The sequence below is a fragment of the Catharus ustulatus genome, chromosome 4 (assembly GCF_009819885.2).
Source record: "Catharus ustulatus isolate bCatUst1 chromosome 4, bCatUst1.pri.v2, whole genome shotgun sequence".
NCBI classification, from domain to species: domain Eukaryota; kingdom Metazoa; phylum Chordata; class Aves; order Passeriformes; family Turdidae; genus Catharus; species Catharus ustulatus.
Genome location: NC_046224.1, coordinates 20,143,285 through 20,159,722, shown reverse-complemented (window position 1 = coordinate 20,159,722; position 16,438 = coordinate 20,143,285). Strand labels below are relative to the sequence as shown.

Here is a 16,438-nt window from a genome sequence, read left to right as displayed (position 1 = left end):
TACCACTGTAATCTTACATTCAATTCTGAAGCTACATCATTGAGAGTGCCATCACTGGAGAGGCTGCCTCCAAGCATGGGTCTCAGTCCAGGTTTCCTACCCTGTGGACACTGGGACAGGTTGTCCACGCAGTTCAGTAAGGGAAAGAGAGAAGCTGTGTGGCAGGTGAGGTGGACAGAGAAGCAAAGAATACTTAGAAAAGGTATACACTAAATTAGAGAAAAAAAAAAAAGAAAAAAAAAGAGCATTTTTAAAATTCTAAACCCAAAGTGTTCAATTTTGGGATTCTTATCTATATAAATGATAGCAACACATGGACGCTGGTGTGAATACAATGGCAAAGTCAGCTGCACATATTGGCACATATAGGATACCTACAGTACCAACCTTAGCCTTTTCTGTGATTAACACACCAGGGATCAGTACAGAAAGGAAAATTAAATCTCAAGAGGTATTTAGGTTAGGAATCCAATCATTTTTCCCTACATTCAACAGCTATTTAAGATCAAAATGGTACAATGTGAGCTTAGCTCCTCTATGTTGACATGCTTGCTGTATTGAAAACAGGAGGATCTACCAGCTCTGTTAAATGCCAGACAGCCTCACTGAGACAGAGAGGCTTCAACTCTACATCAATGGGAAATTAAAGTCACTTTGAATGAATCATCTTTAAGCTGTAATGCATCTTAGGAAAAAAAAAAGTATCAAGCAGGAAAGCAGAGTTTTGTTTCCAACCAACTCTCTTTCTCTGGCAAGCTGCTGCACAAGTTAGCAGAGGTCTCAAGTGGTCTCCAGAAGCCTGGAATAGGATCATAATCCCAGGGGGGAAAAAAAAAAGATTAGTGAACATTTTGTAGGCAGGATGTCAAAAGACACAGATAAATTACAGCCTTCTACCACACATTCATTTTATGAATCTGGTTTAACTGTGTGGCTCTGGCCCCAGTTCTGTCCCACAAATACTAATCTTGTAAGACTTTATGTAAAAAAAGAAAACAACCCCAAACCAAACACAACCAAACAAAACCCCCACCAAATTAAAAGAAAACCAACCAAACAAAAGAGGAAACCCAAGCCCATAAATCAAAAGCAGCCCTTCAACATCTTTCTTAGCATTTTAGCAACCTACTACTTCATGGTCAATACCCAAGAATGTGTTGCAACCATTACTGTCTGAGCTACAACAGTGTTGCTGCCATAAACAGATGGTGATGCTAAGGAGGAGATAAGAAAAACTACTGAAAAAAGAAGAAGATATAAGGCTGTTGCATTTGTAGCAGTCTCAATCACATAATTATAAAAGCAGCCATAGCAGATCAACAAAAACCCACCTAAGCAAATATCCTGCTTCTCACTATGGTCAAAAGTGGATGCCTAATGGAGAATATAATACATGGGGAAGTGTGTGTAATACCTGTCTCAAATATTTTCCCAGCCTAAAGCCATTTATGGTTCAGATTCCCCCAGCAGAAAGTGGTTTGTACATATTTGGTAACCCTTAAAGGGTGTAATTTCAATTTAATTTTCAAGCTTTCCCCTCACACATACACTCAGTACTGGATTGAATAATGCTTCATGTGAACAAAAAATACAATAATGGTACAGTAGTAGATGTTATAATTTAAGGACACAATTAAGGAAAACTCAGGAGCAGCTATGGTTTTTACTGAACCAATTTCTATATCTGGAGAAAAAAGCAACATAAAAAATTAATCTGCTTCTTTAGGTCTACATACAACCTTAGATAGCTTCAGACAAAGCTCTGTTTGCTCCCATGAAAGCTGAGATCCCTAGCAATTATTCAGCAGTGTTGCTGTTACCCACTAATTTGCCCTAAGGTGGTTCAGAGCCTATTATTTGCCAGAAAGCACAATCTGAATGTTCCCATTGTTATAAATGAGCACTGTATACATTAATATCACAACAGTGTATCAATATATATAGAACAAATTCTAAGAAGCCTTTGTTTTTTCCTCTTGAGAAATACCTGTCATTGTCTGATCTCACCAATAACAGGTAAGAAAAGATACTTCCTGGGTTTCACAAGACAGTTTTGGTTGGAATACTTCTATTGCCACATCCTGCAGGTTTGCCAAAACATTATCATGCTAGCATGGGCAAAGCATTCCACTTGGGACAACTGATCAACATCACATCACTAGATGCCAGACTGTCAAAGCAAACACGTACTTTTGCATCACTGGCTTAGAAAGCAATAACTGTGTAAAACAATAGCTGAGTGTATCTGTTAAATCTAAAAATATTTACTTTTGAAAGTATGGGATCAGCAAACTGACAATTGATACATCATTGCTCTTTCTAAATCTGACTTATGCAACTGGGCCTTGAAACAAACCAAGAACAGACTAAATCAGCTACAACTTCATTAGCATCTCCCTTGTTTGCTCACAGCCCTGTCCTTTTTAGGTGAGGAAAATGCAAGGACATTTAGTTTAATACCCTTCCAGTATGATACACCCTCCCCAGTCAAACCAGAAACATACAGATATTCTGCGATACACTTGACGTTTCCTTTGGACCATCTTCTGGTGCATCAGAGGACGACATTGGATCTGCAGCAGCCTGTATGAAAAATTCAAAAGGAGGCTGGGAATTATAATGAAACGTTTTAATGCATCTTTCCCTTTGTGAGTTTACTCAATTTGAACCTACTGATAATATTCCAGTAAGTAAATAATTTAAGAAGTGTCACAGTTCAAAACATCTGTAGTTTTACAACCCTTTTTTTCCTAGCTGCCTGAGTATGAAAGAGAACATATTAAAAACTAACTACTTAATACCTATTTCAAGAGATAATATTTATATCTGACACAGAGTTTTAAAATAAATGGGATTCCAGATAAAAAAACCAAACTTGTCTCTAACACTACTACAGCACTTTCTGTGTTGAAAACTAAAATATGCACTGATTATTTTACACCATTTGACTCAACTAACAGGTCAGCATTAGTCTGTCGGGAGTCTGACAAAGTTAATCAGTACTCACAAGCCTGAACACATCCATTCTAGAAGAGTCAGGCCAAGTATTTGTTGGAATAAGGTAATTACACAATATGCACATCAAATCTTAGAAAGTTCATGTGCATGATGACTTTATACATATCAGAAATCAAAGTCAAAAAGATAAAAGGCATCTGCAGAGTTTTGCTCTCTAAAGGGACAGAAGTCAATTGAAATTATTCCCAAAGACTGACTCTTAGATATTATCCCTAGAAGTATATGATACAGATCTTTGGCTAACAAAAACCTTTCTTATTTTTAATTAACTGGCAAGTTTTAAAACCTGTGCATAGAATTCAAACAATTCCAGTCATTCAGCCAATGTCATTCAAGCCAGAGTGGCAGAGATAGTGCAGAAAAGACTCAGGAGTAAGAGAAAGCTAAATTATAAATTACCTTTAAGCAACTACCTTAATTCAAAGTATCATCAGGATGATTATTGGAAGAATATGGAATTTCTGAACAACATTAAGTCAAAAAGTTAGAGACAGGATGAGAACTCATCATTTAAGTACTTTCCAAAGGAAAGACAATATTAATGAGTCAGCAAGCAGGCAGCCAACTTCTCCTGATGGATGCCAGCTTTTTAGTTAAAATGACTGGTTTATTTACTTTGTACTTAACCTAATAAGGTTTAAAGCAAGGCTGTACAAAGCACATCCAATCGTTAAGAGCTTTCTACAAGAGTAATAATTTTCTTCTTGTATTCATTTCATTATGCCAAACAGGAATTTTGAGAAAATAAATCCTGAGTGTCTTACCATGGCCCCACTGAAGGCAAGGAAAAATTTATGATACATTTCACGGAGCAAACTCAAAAAGTACTACAGCTTTACAGTGCAAAGTTTAAAATACTCAGAGCAATACATCATCCTTTCACTACAAAGCAAAAAAGTCTGTTCATTGACAACTGCAAACTGCAATTACACTGCAAATTGCAATTACATTCACAAATCTAATTTAACACCAGCTCAGCTTTTGATCACAACATATGGCTTGACTCTACTGCTTGCATACTTTAAGTCTAGTCACAACAATATTTTGGAAAAATTTATCCATCTGTAACATACGGAATTAATCCTGTCACTTATGCTGGTTTTGTCATCACAACATCACAACACTGCAATGAGCACAGCACTACGCCACCACATTAAGAATCTGTTGTTCTTTTTTTTATTAACAGGACAAAATAACTGATGTTCTTATGCTTCATAAGACAAAAATTTCCTTAGCTTCAACTATTATACCTGAAAAAGGTTTTGAGATACATGGATATGAAAGGAGAAGAAAAGGAACAGAAAGGATAGAAAGAGCATCTCAGTTTAATTTGGCAAGGAACTTCAGCCATGTACAATGAGATTATTCATATATAACCAATTCCTGTAGTTTACTCACAAAACCTTTTTCCTCTTAAAGGTTTAATCTCATAGGTTAGGCTATTTTATGCAATTCCTCACTTGCAAGTAGAATAATAGAAAAGACCCACTTCAGCTTTTGCAACTGGAGGGAAAGAGAACCTGGAAAGAACCTAAATGTATCAAGAAAAATAGTACTCAGCTCTCCATCCCTGGTCACACACTGGCATTCTCAGTCCTAAGACTTTGCAGAACTTGTCCAAAAATGAGTGGAAGAACCCAGCTGATTCAGTCTTGACTTTCCCTGCAATAGTACTAAGATACAAACTTCATCTCCAAGCCGTACCTCAGGCTGTTGCTCCTCCTGCATTCCTGCAGCGTAGGCTTATTTTCACCAACCAACCACACGAGAACTGCAAGAAGTAGAAAGAAATGGCAGAGAATTAAAAATTAATGGCATAATCCAGAATATTTGCTCAAGAACAGTCTGGGGGAAAAGAAAAAGATGTATCTTTACAGAGTCTAATAAAGGTTGAAGTAATGAAAGCAGCAAACTGAAGAGGCACAAATGTCACTTCTTCAACTCTACTGCCACTAAAAAACCACAAGACAACAACTCTCCTAGCAGTAGGCAAAACTAGCCTGTTTTAGTATGATTCTTGACCCAGAGCACAGTTTCTCCAACAAAAATCTTGCTCAACTTAATCAGTAGCTCTGTTTTGTCCATATGCACTATATCAAGACAGCTTTTAGGTGGGTTTTAGGAATCATCTATATTTCTAGACTTCACTGCTACACAGAATAGAGCAGTCACAATATTAATATTCAACTATAGTCATACATATTGTTTTATTTGGCCATGTAACCACATGTATTTATAAATATGCCAGGGTTACAAGATCAGTCAGTTAGAATCTGTGTGACAAATCTGTGAAACTAGGTTTTCAAACCCTTAGTGAATGGTTTCCATGTTGTAGTTTAACAATAAGGATGAAGGAATCTTAAAAGTCCAGAGTCCTCCCTGAAGCAGGCAGAGTGCTGTGATTGGACTTCAGTGGTACTCTAGAGGTGACTACACTAGACACTGAATGCATGACTAGTGCTCATTCTGCTTATTCCCACTGCTATCCCATTAATATTGAAACACTCAAAGAAAGTGCTACTTCTTTACTACAGCATTTTTGGCTACCTCCATTTGAGCTATTTCACAGTACATGTGAACAGTTTTTGATTTTATTAAATAAAGAGAGCAATCCTGAACAATTTATTCATAGAATACATTTGCAGTCCCATTCTGAGGCGCGGACAGACAAGTTTGGCTCCTGTCCTATGGTCAGGGGAGGCTGGAAAAAAGCTGGCTGGCATCTGGGTGGCAGCATACTTCAGCACACAAAATGTGATGGCAAGCCATCCCCAAATACAACAGTCTCCTGCAGTCGGATTAGTGCTCTGCATTCTGGTTTCTAGAAAGCCATTTTGCTTTCTAGCTTTGCTTAAAATATATTTCTTTAAAAGAGTAATTGTGTAGGCATTATAAAGTAATTGAGAGCAATTCTGTCCACTGGCACATCTCCCTCCATGCAGGCAAAGGGATTTCAGGAATTTGTGCCTTCCCACTGTCCACTGCTCATGGTCAGCCAGCAAACCAGAGATCAGAGCTGCAGGGTGGGCAAAAAAAAAGCTGGAGCAAAATCCCCATGAAACCCAACAGAGCCCCACAGCTTGAGTAGGCAACAGACACCTCCTGAGTTGCACGGCAAATACCTCATTAAAACAAAAAAATACACACTGCACACAGTCCAAGAGGTTCATTACAACAAGCTATTAAAAACATGCAAGAAGTCTGCACAGGCAACATAAGCACTCCAGTGGTTTTGCTACAAGGCACAATATAATTTTAAAACCAGGACCTCCTGCCTTCCGAGGAGTCAAGTCAAGGAAACCTGGATGTCAGAGTAAGCTGAAATGGCAGGTGAAGCTGAACTGCTCTTCTGCTTCAGTATTTCTGCAATTTAAGAGTGGTACAGACAAATCTAAAGCAGCACAGCAGAAGGAAACCCCTGCCTTGAGACCTGACTGGGACACACCAGCCCACACACATCTCACTGCAGGCAGTCTGTTGGTTTTGTGGGCTTAAGTAAATTCGGTGCCTCTTTTTATCCCGTCCTGTCCCTCCTAGACTGGTTAACTACTTGTTGACTTAGGCAGTAAACCACACTGGAAAGCAGGCTCAGTTTTAAAAAAACACCACTTTTTTCCCCTGCCACTCTACCAAGGCTTATTTAGTTCAAATCAATCAAACAGCTGCAGAAGAACTGCAGCGCTAAAACTTGAGGAACAGCATGAAGCAGAGATGATGAAACCAACTGCCTTCTGAGAAAATACTTGTTCAACTACAGTATCACTCAGAGTGTACCAATACTCTGATGCTCAGCTCTGGGCTTCGTTCTCAACTGGTTTGTGTGCAAAATACCAGTGTTTTTCTGTCCATGAATCAGCTGGCCCTAAAGTTCAAAGCTTGGTTAAGGCCAGCTGGCATTTGAAAGTATGTCTCTTATCTACAGAGTATTCTTCAAACTAACGAACTGCAAGTTTTGTTTAAAGAACAGACTCCTATACAAAAGCACTACATGGTATTTTTCTCATCAAGTGACACTTTAGAAAACCTCATCCCATTCTCACCACTAACTAAATTATATGTCTAATACTGGTGGGGGAGAGATCATCTTTGAAAGGAACATATTCCAACAGCTGTAGCAACAGAACAAGGGGAAATGGCTTCAAACTGAAAGAAAGTAGATTCAGATTAGGTATCAGGAAAAAATTCTTTACTGTGAGGCTACTGAGGCACTGGAACAGGTTGCCCAAATAGGTTGTGGATGCCCTACTCCTGTGAGAGCTCGAGGCCAGTCCTGAGGCCAGAATGGAGCTCAGAGCAACCTGGTCTAGGGACAGGCATTTCTGTGACCTGCAGGAAGGTTGGAACTAGATGATCTTGAGGATCCCTTCCAACCCAGGAATTCTATGCGCTTGTTTTCAGGTGCTTAGATCTGTTCTAGTTACACTGGAGGTGAAATTTTCCAGGTAGAATACCTATTCCTAGACTCACCAGAGTACAGACAAGGCTGTGTACTCAGCTAGCAGCATCCTCCTCAGCAGCACTGGAAAAAGTCCATATATTTTGGGAATTAGTCAAATACTTTCTACTCCAGGCTGACCTAGTTCATCCACGTGAAAAACAATATCCTTGTATGTCTATGAATTCACAGAAGGTAGGTGTGGGCTATGACATTTGAAATATACAGTAATTTAACGATTATAAGCTGTATCATTTTGACTAAAATTTTGGTCCGAACCTGGAAGCGCGGCTTGTAATCAGGTGCAGCCAATATATGGATGAAGTTCAGAAATTTGCCAACCCAGAAGTGCGAGCCCGCAGCAGCCCGGAGCGGAGCCGGAGCCCGCACAGCCCCAAGCCAAGCCAGTAAACCCTATGATCCCATGATTCTGTTACTAATTGGCAACTTTGTGAAACTTACACATGGATCCTCACTGCGAATGAAAGTGCGGCTTTGTCTTGGGTTACAACACAGAGTGTGATAAAAGGTATCTATTCTATCACCATCTGTTGAGGGTGGGGACAGTGATCCTGATCTCAACGGCAGATATTCTGCTAATGGGCCATCCATTGAAACCAGGCAGGGCATTGTTCTTTATCTTTTCACAACCCATCCTTCCTCCAGGGAGTCATTTTCTGCTAATGGCCCATTGAGCCCACTGTGTGACTGATAAAATTACTGCATCCCATTGGAAGTTGCTCCAGCCAGGGGGAAGAGCCCAACATTTCTTACCAAGATAAAAACAGAGGCTTTGGGACACTAAGGGAGCCCCTTTGTCCACTGGACTCCAGAGGGAAACAGGATTCCTCCACATCACCACTGGACCTCCAGAGGGAAACTGCACCTTGTACAGGAGCACTGCTCCAATTGAATCACATCTGTCACTGCAGGAGGATGCAGCCACCATTTAATGGGACTGCTACCAACACCCTGCCTGACGGGGTGTCAGGTTGTACTCTGACTTTGTCAGGGTTTGGAGTTTGTTCCTTTGTAGCACTGTATTTCTATTTTAGTTTCCCTAGAAAAGAACTGTTATTCCTAATTCCCATACCTTTGCCTAAAAGTCCCTTGATTTCAAAATTATAATAATTTGGAGGGAGGGGGTTTACATTCTCCATTTCAAAGAGAGGTTCCTGCCTTTCTTAGCAGACACCTGTCCTCCAAACTAGGACAGGCTTATAATCCGGTGTGGCTTATATATGGAAAAAGAACAAAAAGTTGCCAACAACTTTTTGTGGCTAATAACCAGGTGCAGCTTGTAATCGTGAAATTACTGTAATTTGAAGCCTCTGAGAGGAGACTGAAGTACCTTGCTGTTACACAGATATCCAACTGAAATGCACAAATCTGTATGCATTTCCTTCCACCATGTCTAATAGCAAGAAAAGGGGCCAATTCAGATCAAATTCTGGCAACCATCTGAACAATTTACATCCATGCATTTCCAAATTTCTTGGTGTTTCATTTCCCAACCTGTGTTTTGGGCTTCTTTTTTTTTTTTTCAAAGTTTACTTTCCTAAAGAAATAACACAAATAACAAGGCATTTTGTCTGTGCTTGTTCACCCATAGGTAAATTTTAAACAACTTTGGCAAGCAGGGAAGAGTCTCACAGTCATTTAGAGGTGCAACACACAGCACTGCTCCTCCAGGAGAAAGAGATCACTGAAGATTAGAGGAAATGCATGTGAAAAAGAGGTGGTCAGCAGAACTTGCCAGGGAACAGAAAGAAATTTGATCCCAAGTTGAAAAGCCACAGGCAAAAAACCTGTTCAGACCATTATTTACAGTGTTCCATAATATGTATATTGCAATATCTCATAACCTCAAGTTCTACTTAGCATGAGATTTGGCATGAACACGTGAAACCAATCCAATTCCCCTCCTCCAGCTACTTCAAAGGCCTGTAAGAGCCCCTTGTGAGATATATCACATACTGAAAACCTCAGACATGACAGTGCACTTCTTTCAGATGCACTGGGAGATGCAGCTTTTAGGCACTCATAAAGATCAGAGATTAGGAAGCATTTCTGTTCTCTTATCTGCCTGGAGACTTTCTTAATCAGGGATTCATTCTCTTGCTTCGAGTATTACCAAGAAAATTCCTGGAGCTAGAAGAAGCAAAGAGGAGTCTGATCTTACTCCTTATAACCCAGGAAGATGAGGCTTTGTCTCTGAAATTTTCTTGAAAGAACTCCTTGATGATTGAATCTCCACCTCAAACACCTTTTTCCCAGGCAAGTAGAATTCTTGTGCTTATTGCATCTTTGTTAGTCTGAGGGGGCCTGCCATTCACTGGGCCATTAAAAATTGTTGCTTATATATACATGTGTGAAAAAATGAAGCCCTTTTGCCAACTCTTAAGATACCTAGGCAACCAAACAGGAATCTTTGAGCCACCGAATAAACTGCAAATCTAGAATTTAGCCATTACTCATCTCTATTGATAGGCACCTACTTCCTCTCAAGCTCTTCTTGCTCCTACAGCACACACAGGACAGCCATTGCTACTGAGAAAAGTACTGCCAAAGAGGGGCTGTATTTTTCCCATGCACATGGGCATTACTCTCTTTCCCCCCAAATCAGCAGGTTCAGAAAGGAGCACAGAAAAGTTCAACATCTTCTAGCAATGCTTACCCTGCACAGAGGCTGGCAAAGCAGAGGTAGAGAGAACTCCTGGCCATGCTATTTCACATCAGTCCTCCAGTTTTCCTAATATAAATCAGCTTCAGCAGCATTTCTTTGCATGAAATTTTCTCATGAACTCATTTTTCATACTTGATAGCCTTAGTCGACCAAAGTGTTTCAGTTCTAGTTTCATATTTAGGCATCTGAAACTCTCTTAGCTTGCAGTCTCAAGAACACAAGAGGTACATGAACTTACAAATCAGGGCTTCTAGCAAGGCAAGTTAGGGAACAAAAGGCCCTTTCCTGTTTAATTTCAGTGAGAAAATTCAAATACCACACAGACAATTCATTACAGTATCCTCCTATCGTAGGGCTAAACTTGTTCCTTTACTGTCTTGTCTAAATTTGCTTCCTTCACACAGTGATTCAACAGAATCGATAAAAAAGCTCTCAAAAAACCTCTTACGCTCCTACCTATAAAACAACGCAGTCAGCTACTTTTTAACAATATTTTTATTGGATGCTTTCCTCCGAGCTATACAGAAATTCAGAAGATGCACTTTGTTTCCTCAACAAGGACACTGCAAGAGAGAAATAGAAGTTGTCCGTAGTATTATAATTGCTCTGTATTTTCTATGTGCTGCAGATACATCAGAATAGCTAGTAAAGAAACTAAGAAAGGAGTCACCAAACTACAGGTTGTTCCACCATTTATTGAAAGGAACAGCCAAAAATTTCTGTGCATGATCCTATCAACAAACAAATCTAAATGTATCCATTAGTGCTTCTGGCAGCTACAATATTCTCTAACTTGCAGAAGCTACTCACATCTCTCGGTGTTCAAAGCTTTAATCCTGTAGCCTCTGAGAAAGGACTGTATGTACATCCCTTTTTTACAAATAAGTAATGGAGGTGTATGCTTAAATACATCTACAAATTTGACCTCTGGTAGCTAAACAAGTAGTTAGAAGGCATGTTGAACCTTCAAAGCATTTCAATTTTGCAATCTGAATTTTCCTTTGTTTTTAGTCATTGGTCCTACTAGGATCCTCATACACCCCACAGGACAGCACTTCTGCCTAGTAACAAGGCACCACCACTCATCCTTGTTCCTCTAAAGCTGCTGTGGGAAAGACAAGACACAGCTAGGGACTGAATTTGAGAGCACGTTGTCGAACAATAAAGTGGGAGTCCTTCAGTGAGAATATAGCACACCTCACACAGGTCATGCTACAACAGAGCCAAAACTGACCCGAACTGGACATAAGCTACAGGCACACACAAAAGACTATGTCACAAAAAGACTCGTAGTAGTGAGTAGTACCTCTAATACCAGCATCCCTGGCCAGAACAAAGCTTTCATCAGCTTGGCATGAGATGCAGCAATAAAAATTTACCTGCATCTATGTGCATTAAGTGTGCTGTGTTCCTCTCATGCTCTAAACCTGCAGTTTCACTAGCAATGGATATTTGATTTAGCTGGCAGAGCCTGTACACTTTACATTCATATTATGTGCTGCATAAGCACACCTCATTCGAACGCTACTACCCTTTAACAGGATCACTTATTTTATGTAAGCAGAGAGGCATATCAGTACTTCAGAAGACACAGACCCGACTTTTCTTCCTCTGGCAAACTGTTGCACTCTTTACTCATTGTCTGAAATACCTAGCAAAGCACCTTCCATGCTTAACATTTAGCCTACCAAGAAGGCAAAACCAAAATAACAGATGCCCACTTAAATCTCAGTACCATACTCTGCAACATAAACAGATATTTAAGATTGATGAGGTTTTTTCTATACTTATGTAAAGAAATGTTACAAATGTTTACAAACAATCATCAGCTCCAAATGGTATCTACTCTGTTGATAGTCTGCTCATACTCGGAAGGATGCATCAGTGGAAACCTGTCTGCCAATTAATGTAACAGCCACAAATTCAGAAATTTTAATGATTTTCATAATTATCACCAGGGTGACCTTATTGTATATCCACATATGGCATGTTATCTCTTTGACACAAACCCACGCCTTGGAAACTCAACTGAGCAACTGGTTCTGTAATCACAGATGGTTGTAGAGCATGGCTCTGGTTTCTCATGATCAGAAGTTCACAAATTTTGAAATGCATATTTTTACCCTCTGCGCATCAATGAGGTGTTCCTGAAAAATGAACTGTGCAGCCCATATGCAGCCTAAACTCAGGTACCTGCACAATAGAGTCAACATCCATTTACATGCATTGGAAGGCAAAGCATAAAAGCATCAAAGAAAACTACATTCATTTTGCTTGAAAGGCTGTGTTGAAACATGAGAATATGTGACCTGGGACACTCAAAACATGTTTATTGGTGAAAGACAAGAAAGCATTCTCACATGCTCTGTGGTTTTACAAGTTTACTGCTATTACACTGACTGGAACTACTTGGTGAAATGAGCAAGTATGAGGTGAATCAGGAGGGTAATGCACTGCACTGCAGATTTATGAACAAATATTAGCCCAAATCCTCACTCGTTTAAGAGGTTGCAGAGATTGTAAAGATACTGCTAAATTTAGAAACGTGGGACAGAAAGACCACAGTGACGTGGCTCAAGTCTGGACAGGCACCCAGAAACTGACAAGTTTTTTTAGAACTTACACACCTACCCAAGTCACTTTCCTATTGTATTCCAATGTGAATTATGTGAATTCAGCAAAGACCTAAAACCAAAATAATTTTATTAGATTTTTCTGTATCCAGCAGCTTGGGTTAAGATATCAGTACACCTCCCTCCAGGCCACGTAAAGTTGGGAACCAAGTGATACTTCCGGTTTTGGAAAACCCTCTGCAAAACACTCCCAAGCAGAACAGAAGGAAAATAGCACAGCTGCTGCGTGTGTAAGGAATTCTATAATAAGCAGGTTTTCCACTCTGTTCATCACCTACAAGCAGCAAGCAAAGGAAATGGGTGAAGAAGTTCTGTGGTGTCAATGGCTGTCTGTCGAAATATGCAGAAGCTGAATCTCGAAAGTACCAGCAGACAGATTCACTTTTGCTATAAACACTTTGAAACACAATCCTTACGATGGTAAAATTGGGATTTCAGAGAACAAAGTAACTTTGCCCAACTGCCAAGCACACTATTTATCAGTAGTGTTCTTCTGCCTGTCCCTTTCACCTTACTCTCCCAAACACTATCTGTGAACAAGCTGATCTACACTTTCAAAATCATTAGGTGAACACAAAGCTGAAAAAGTTACATGACATGGGCCCATCTTGTAGAAACAAGAAAGACAGTTCTACTATGGCCAGGGAACTGAAGAAAAACTCCTCACAGACAAAGCTCCAGGGCAGCAAATTCCAGCCTGCAGTCACAGAAGCCCCCTGAGAGCACCAACTACTCAGAACTATTGGCACACTCACAGGAAAGCTGTTCTACTTCCAGGTCCATTCAGCTGTTGCACCACTCATTTAACCTGTAAAGGACTCTGCACCTAACAAATTCACTATATATATATTAAAAATAAATAAAAATCTCTATTTCCATGACTACCTGCTGCCCTTCCAAGGACTGAGAAAACCCCTCAGCAACTCCTGATCCCAGTTCCTCACACACAGGCCTTCTTTACAGGGTCACTATAACTGGCTGCCCTGCTGTCCCTCTGAAGGACACCTACCTAGATTGTGCAACACGTGAGAGACGCATCCTAGGAAGGCAAGGATCTCCAGATGCAGCACCTAAGTGATTAGACACTTTCTTCAATTTCACCAGCAGTCATGGTGTTGCCCAGCTGTGGTGTAGGGCTCTTGCTCTCTCCCAAAAGCATGCACACCCTGAGACAGGCAGGCCTCTCAACATATGAGCATGACTCTGACATAGGTATTTGCAAATATGTTTCTAATCTAGTAACAACCATCATCAAGAGAATATATTGGTTAGATTTTGTACTAAATCATCTATGAAAGACAGCCAGTGTCCTGTCTTCTGACAGGACAAGGAGAGATACAGAATCCTTCTTTCCCACTGGGACTGTCTGGCAAAGCACTTGCTGAGGTAGCACTTCAGACATAGTTACACACCACTCCCATTAAATCTGGAGCACACTTATCTCTGACCTGCTCTCATTTCTACATTTTCAAAGACCGCCCCAAAGCTCTTTCTGCACTTTTCCTGAATAGCAAATAAGGAAAAAGAAGATGCTTCACAGAAAGTATTATTTCAACAAAGTACTCTTATGACTCTCCCACAAATAGACACCAATACCACGTGGTTCATTCACAGTTGTGGCAGCAGCAGCGTTTCACCATATTTGCCATATGGAAGAAAGAACACATTGAAAAAAATCAATCTAACTGTTCTAGCACCAAGCTACACAATATCCAAGTCTACAGTTGAGATACCAGAGTGCCAGACGCTGTAGAGGACTGAAATTTAAAATAAGCAACTTAAATTTGAAATTTACAATACAGTAGTCAAATCAAGGTACTGAATCTTGAAAGTCAACTGACTGCCACCAACAGCAGGGCACCAACCAGTGCCACAGACACAACCCAGATTTTTTAATTAATAAACTCATTTAGTTTAGCATAATTAAACGGACATGTGTTTGTTTTTTCCCTACTGTGTAAGGTCTATCCCCTAATAAAATACAGTAGCGAAACCCCTGTAATCTGTTTGGTTTGTGGTTTTTTTTTTTTTTTCTTTACTCTGTTAGCTTTCCAAGAAGGAATACTTCCATTAATGAGGTGAACAGTAGTTGCACAGACACACAAAATGGAGAAGTGTCATTCCAGACACCCTGGGTATTTCTTTCAACTAGCAGTGTCACCACATTTGCGAAACAACATCTGACTTGTAATAGACCATCTTGTTCTCTCACTTTTCCAACCCATCGATTGCAACTTTCTGCAAAGTTTTACCAAAGAAAAATACTCGCTTTCTTTCTGAAAGCTAGCACAAATAAACATCTGTTTTGTGGACATCTGCATCAGTACATGTATTTTCCTCAAGAGAAAAGCCCAGGCTATGCTTATGATACGAGTTATGTTCAAGAGCTAGGTTAATTTGAACTATTTTCAGAGATGAATTCAGAAAAAGCCACAGCTACTTAGAGACCACAATTTAAAAAAAAAAAAGAAAAAAAAAAAAGGAAAAAAGAAAAATCGGCTCTCGGCTTTTCCGCAGCTCCCCGCCACAACCAAACAAATCCCACGCTCTTATCACCAAACACCTGGGTCAGGAGCGTTGTGCCACGTCCGCAAACCCCCAAACCAGGGAACAGCCGTAACGAAGGAGCTGAGGACTCGCGGGGCCGGGACCTCACAAGCGGCCCCAAGAGTCGCATTTCCCCGCAAGTTTCCTGCCCAGTTGCAGCTCCTCGGCCGGCAGGGCAGGGCAGCGGGGGCTCCTGGCGGGACACCCCCGGCAGGAGGCGGGCAGCGGCCTGCCGGCCTCCTCCAGCCCCGCGAGCGGGGCCGATCGCCTCAGCCCGCCCGCTACGAGGCGGAGCTCGCCCGCCCGGCAGGAGGCCGCCCCCGCCCGGAGAGGCCCCTCGGCCCCGCCGCCCGTGGGGTCACCGGCGGGGCAGCGCCGGACCAGCCCCGGCTGCAGCTCTCTCCCCAGGCCCGGGGAGCGCTTCCAGCAGCGGGGGCGAGTAGGGCCGCCGCGCCCCGGCCACCTCCCTGCCCAAGCGGGCGCTGCCCGGCAGCACCTCCGGGCCAGCACCTCCGGACCAGCGCCCCGTGCGTGCCAAGCGCGAGCAGCGAGGGGACACGGCCGCGCCGCTCGTAGTCCCCTCCCCTGACGCGGGGCACCGGGAGAACCACGACACCCGCCATCCGCTCCCCGCTGCACGCACCCGCCGCGACCGCGGTCGGCCCATCACGGCCTCGCCGCTCCCCGGCCAGGCGGGACGCGGCAGTGCGGCCACCCCCCGTCCCCGCTGACCTGCCGTTCTGAGCGATGGGAGCGGCGGAGCCGCCGCTGGCCGGGGCGCTGCGGGCGGAGCGGGCGCGGGGCGCGTTAGCCGGACAACGTGCTGCACGATCTGCGCGGGGCGGGGCCTCGCGGGGCACCCTGGGCTGTGTAGTCCTTTTCCGCTCCCGATCGCGCGGCAGCGGGCGGCAGCAGGCGGCAGCGGACTACAGCTCCCAGCCCGCTGGCCCCGCCGGCCCCGCCTCCTCTCTGGCTCTCCCGCGCGGCTCCTCCGCCGGGGGCCGCTCCGCTCCGGCCGAGCGCCGCGCGGGCCCGTCTCTGCGCCGCGTCCAGCGCCCGCTCTGATCCGTGCCGGTGGAAGGGCCTCCAGGGGCTATCGGGGTTTCTGCGGGAGTCCCG

The 16,438-nt window shown here is 42.4% G+C and overlaps 1 protein-coding gene across 4 annotated transcripts in view; it reads right to left on the bottom strand.

The window, feature by feature from the left end:
• TRABD (TraB domain containing) overlaps window positions 1-16,121 on the bottom strand; it is a 34,769-nt gene extending 18,648 nt beyond the window's left edge. Inside the window, exons 1-3 of one of the 4 annotated variants that reach the window (XM_033057952.2) lie at window positions 16,052-16,121; window positions 4,723-4,789; window positions 2,505-2,583 (exon numbers count right to left, since the gene is read on the bottom strand). In XM_033057952.2, the coding sequence (XP_032913843.1) occupies window positions 2,505-2,583; window positions 4,723-4,746 (103 nt within the window). In that variant the 5' untranslated portion in view covers window positions 4,747-4,789; window positions 16,052-16,121. Of the gene's footprint in view, window positions 1-17; window positions 2,586-4,722; window positions 4,790-15,962; window positions 15,984-16,051 lie in introns of those variants that run through there. The other 3 variants (XM_033057953.2, XM_033057955.2, XM_033057956.2) reach the window with 3 other exon arrangements.
• Between the last annotated feature and the right edge of the window lie 317 nt (window positions 16,122-16,438).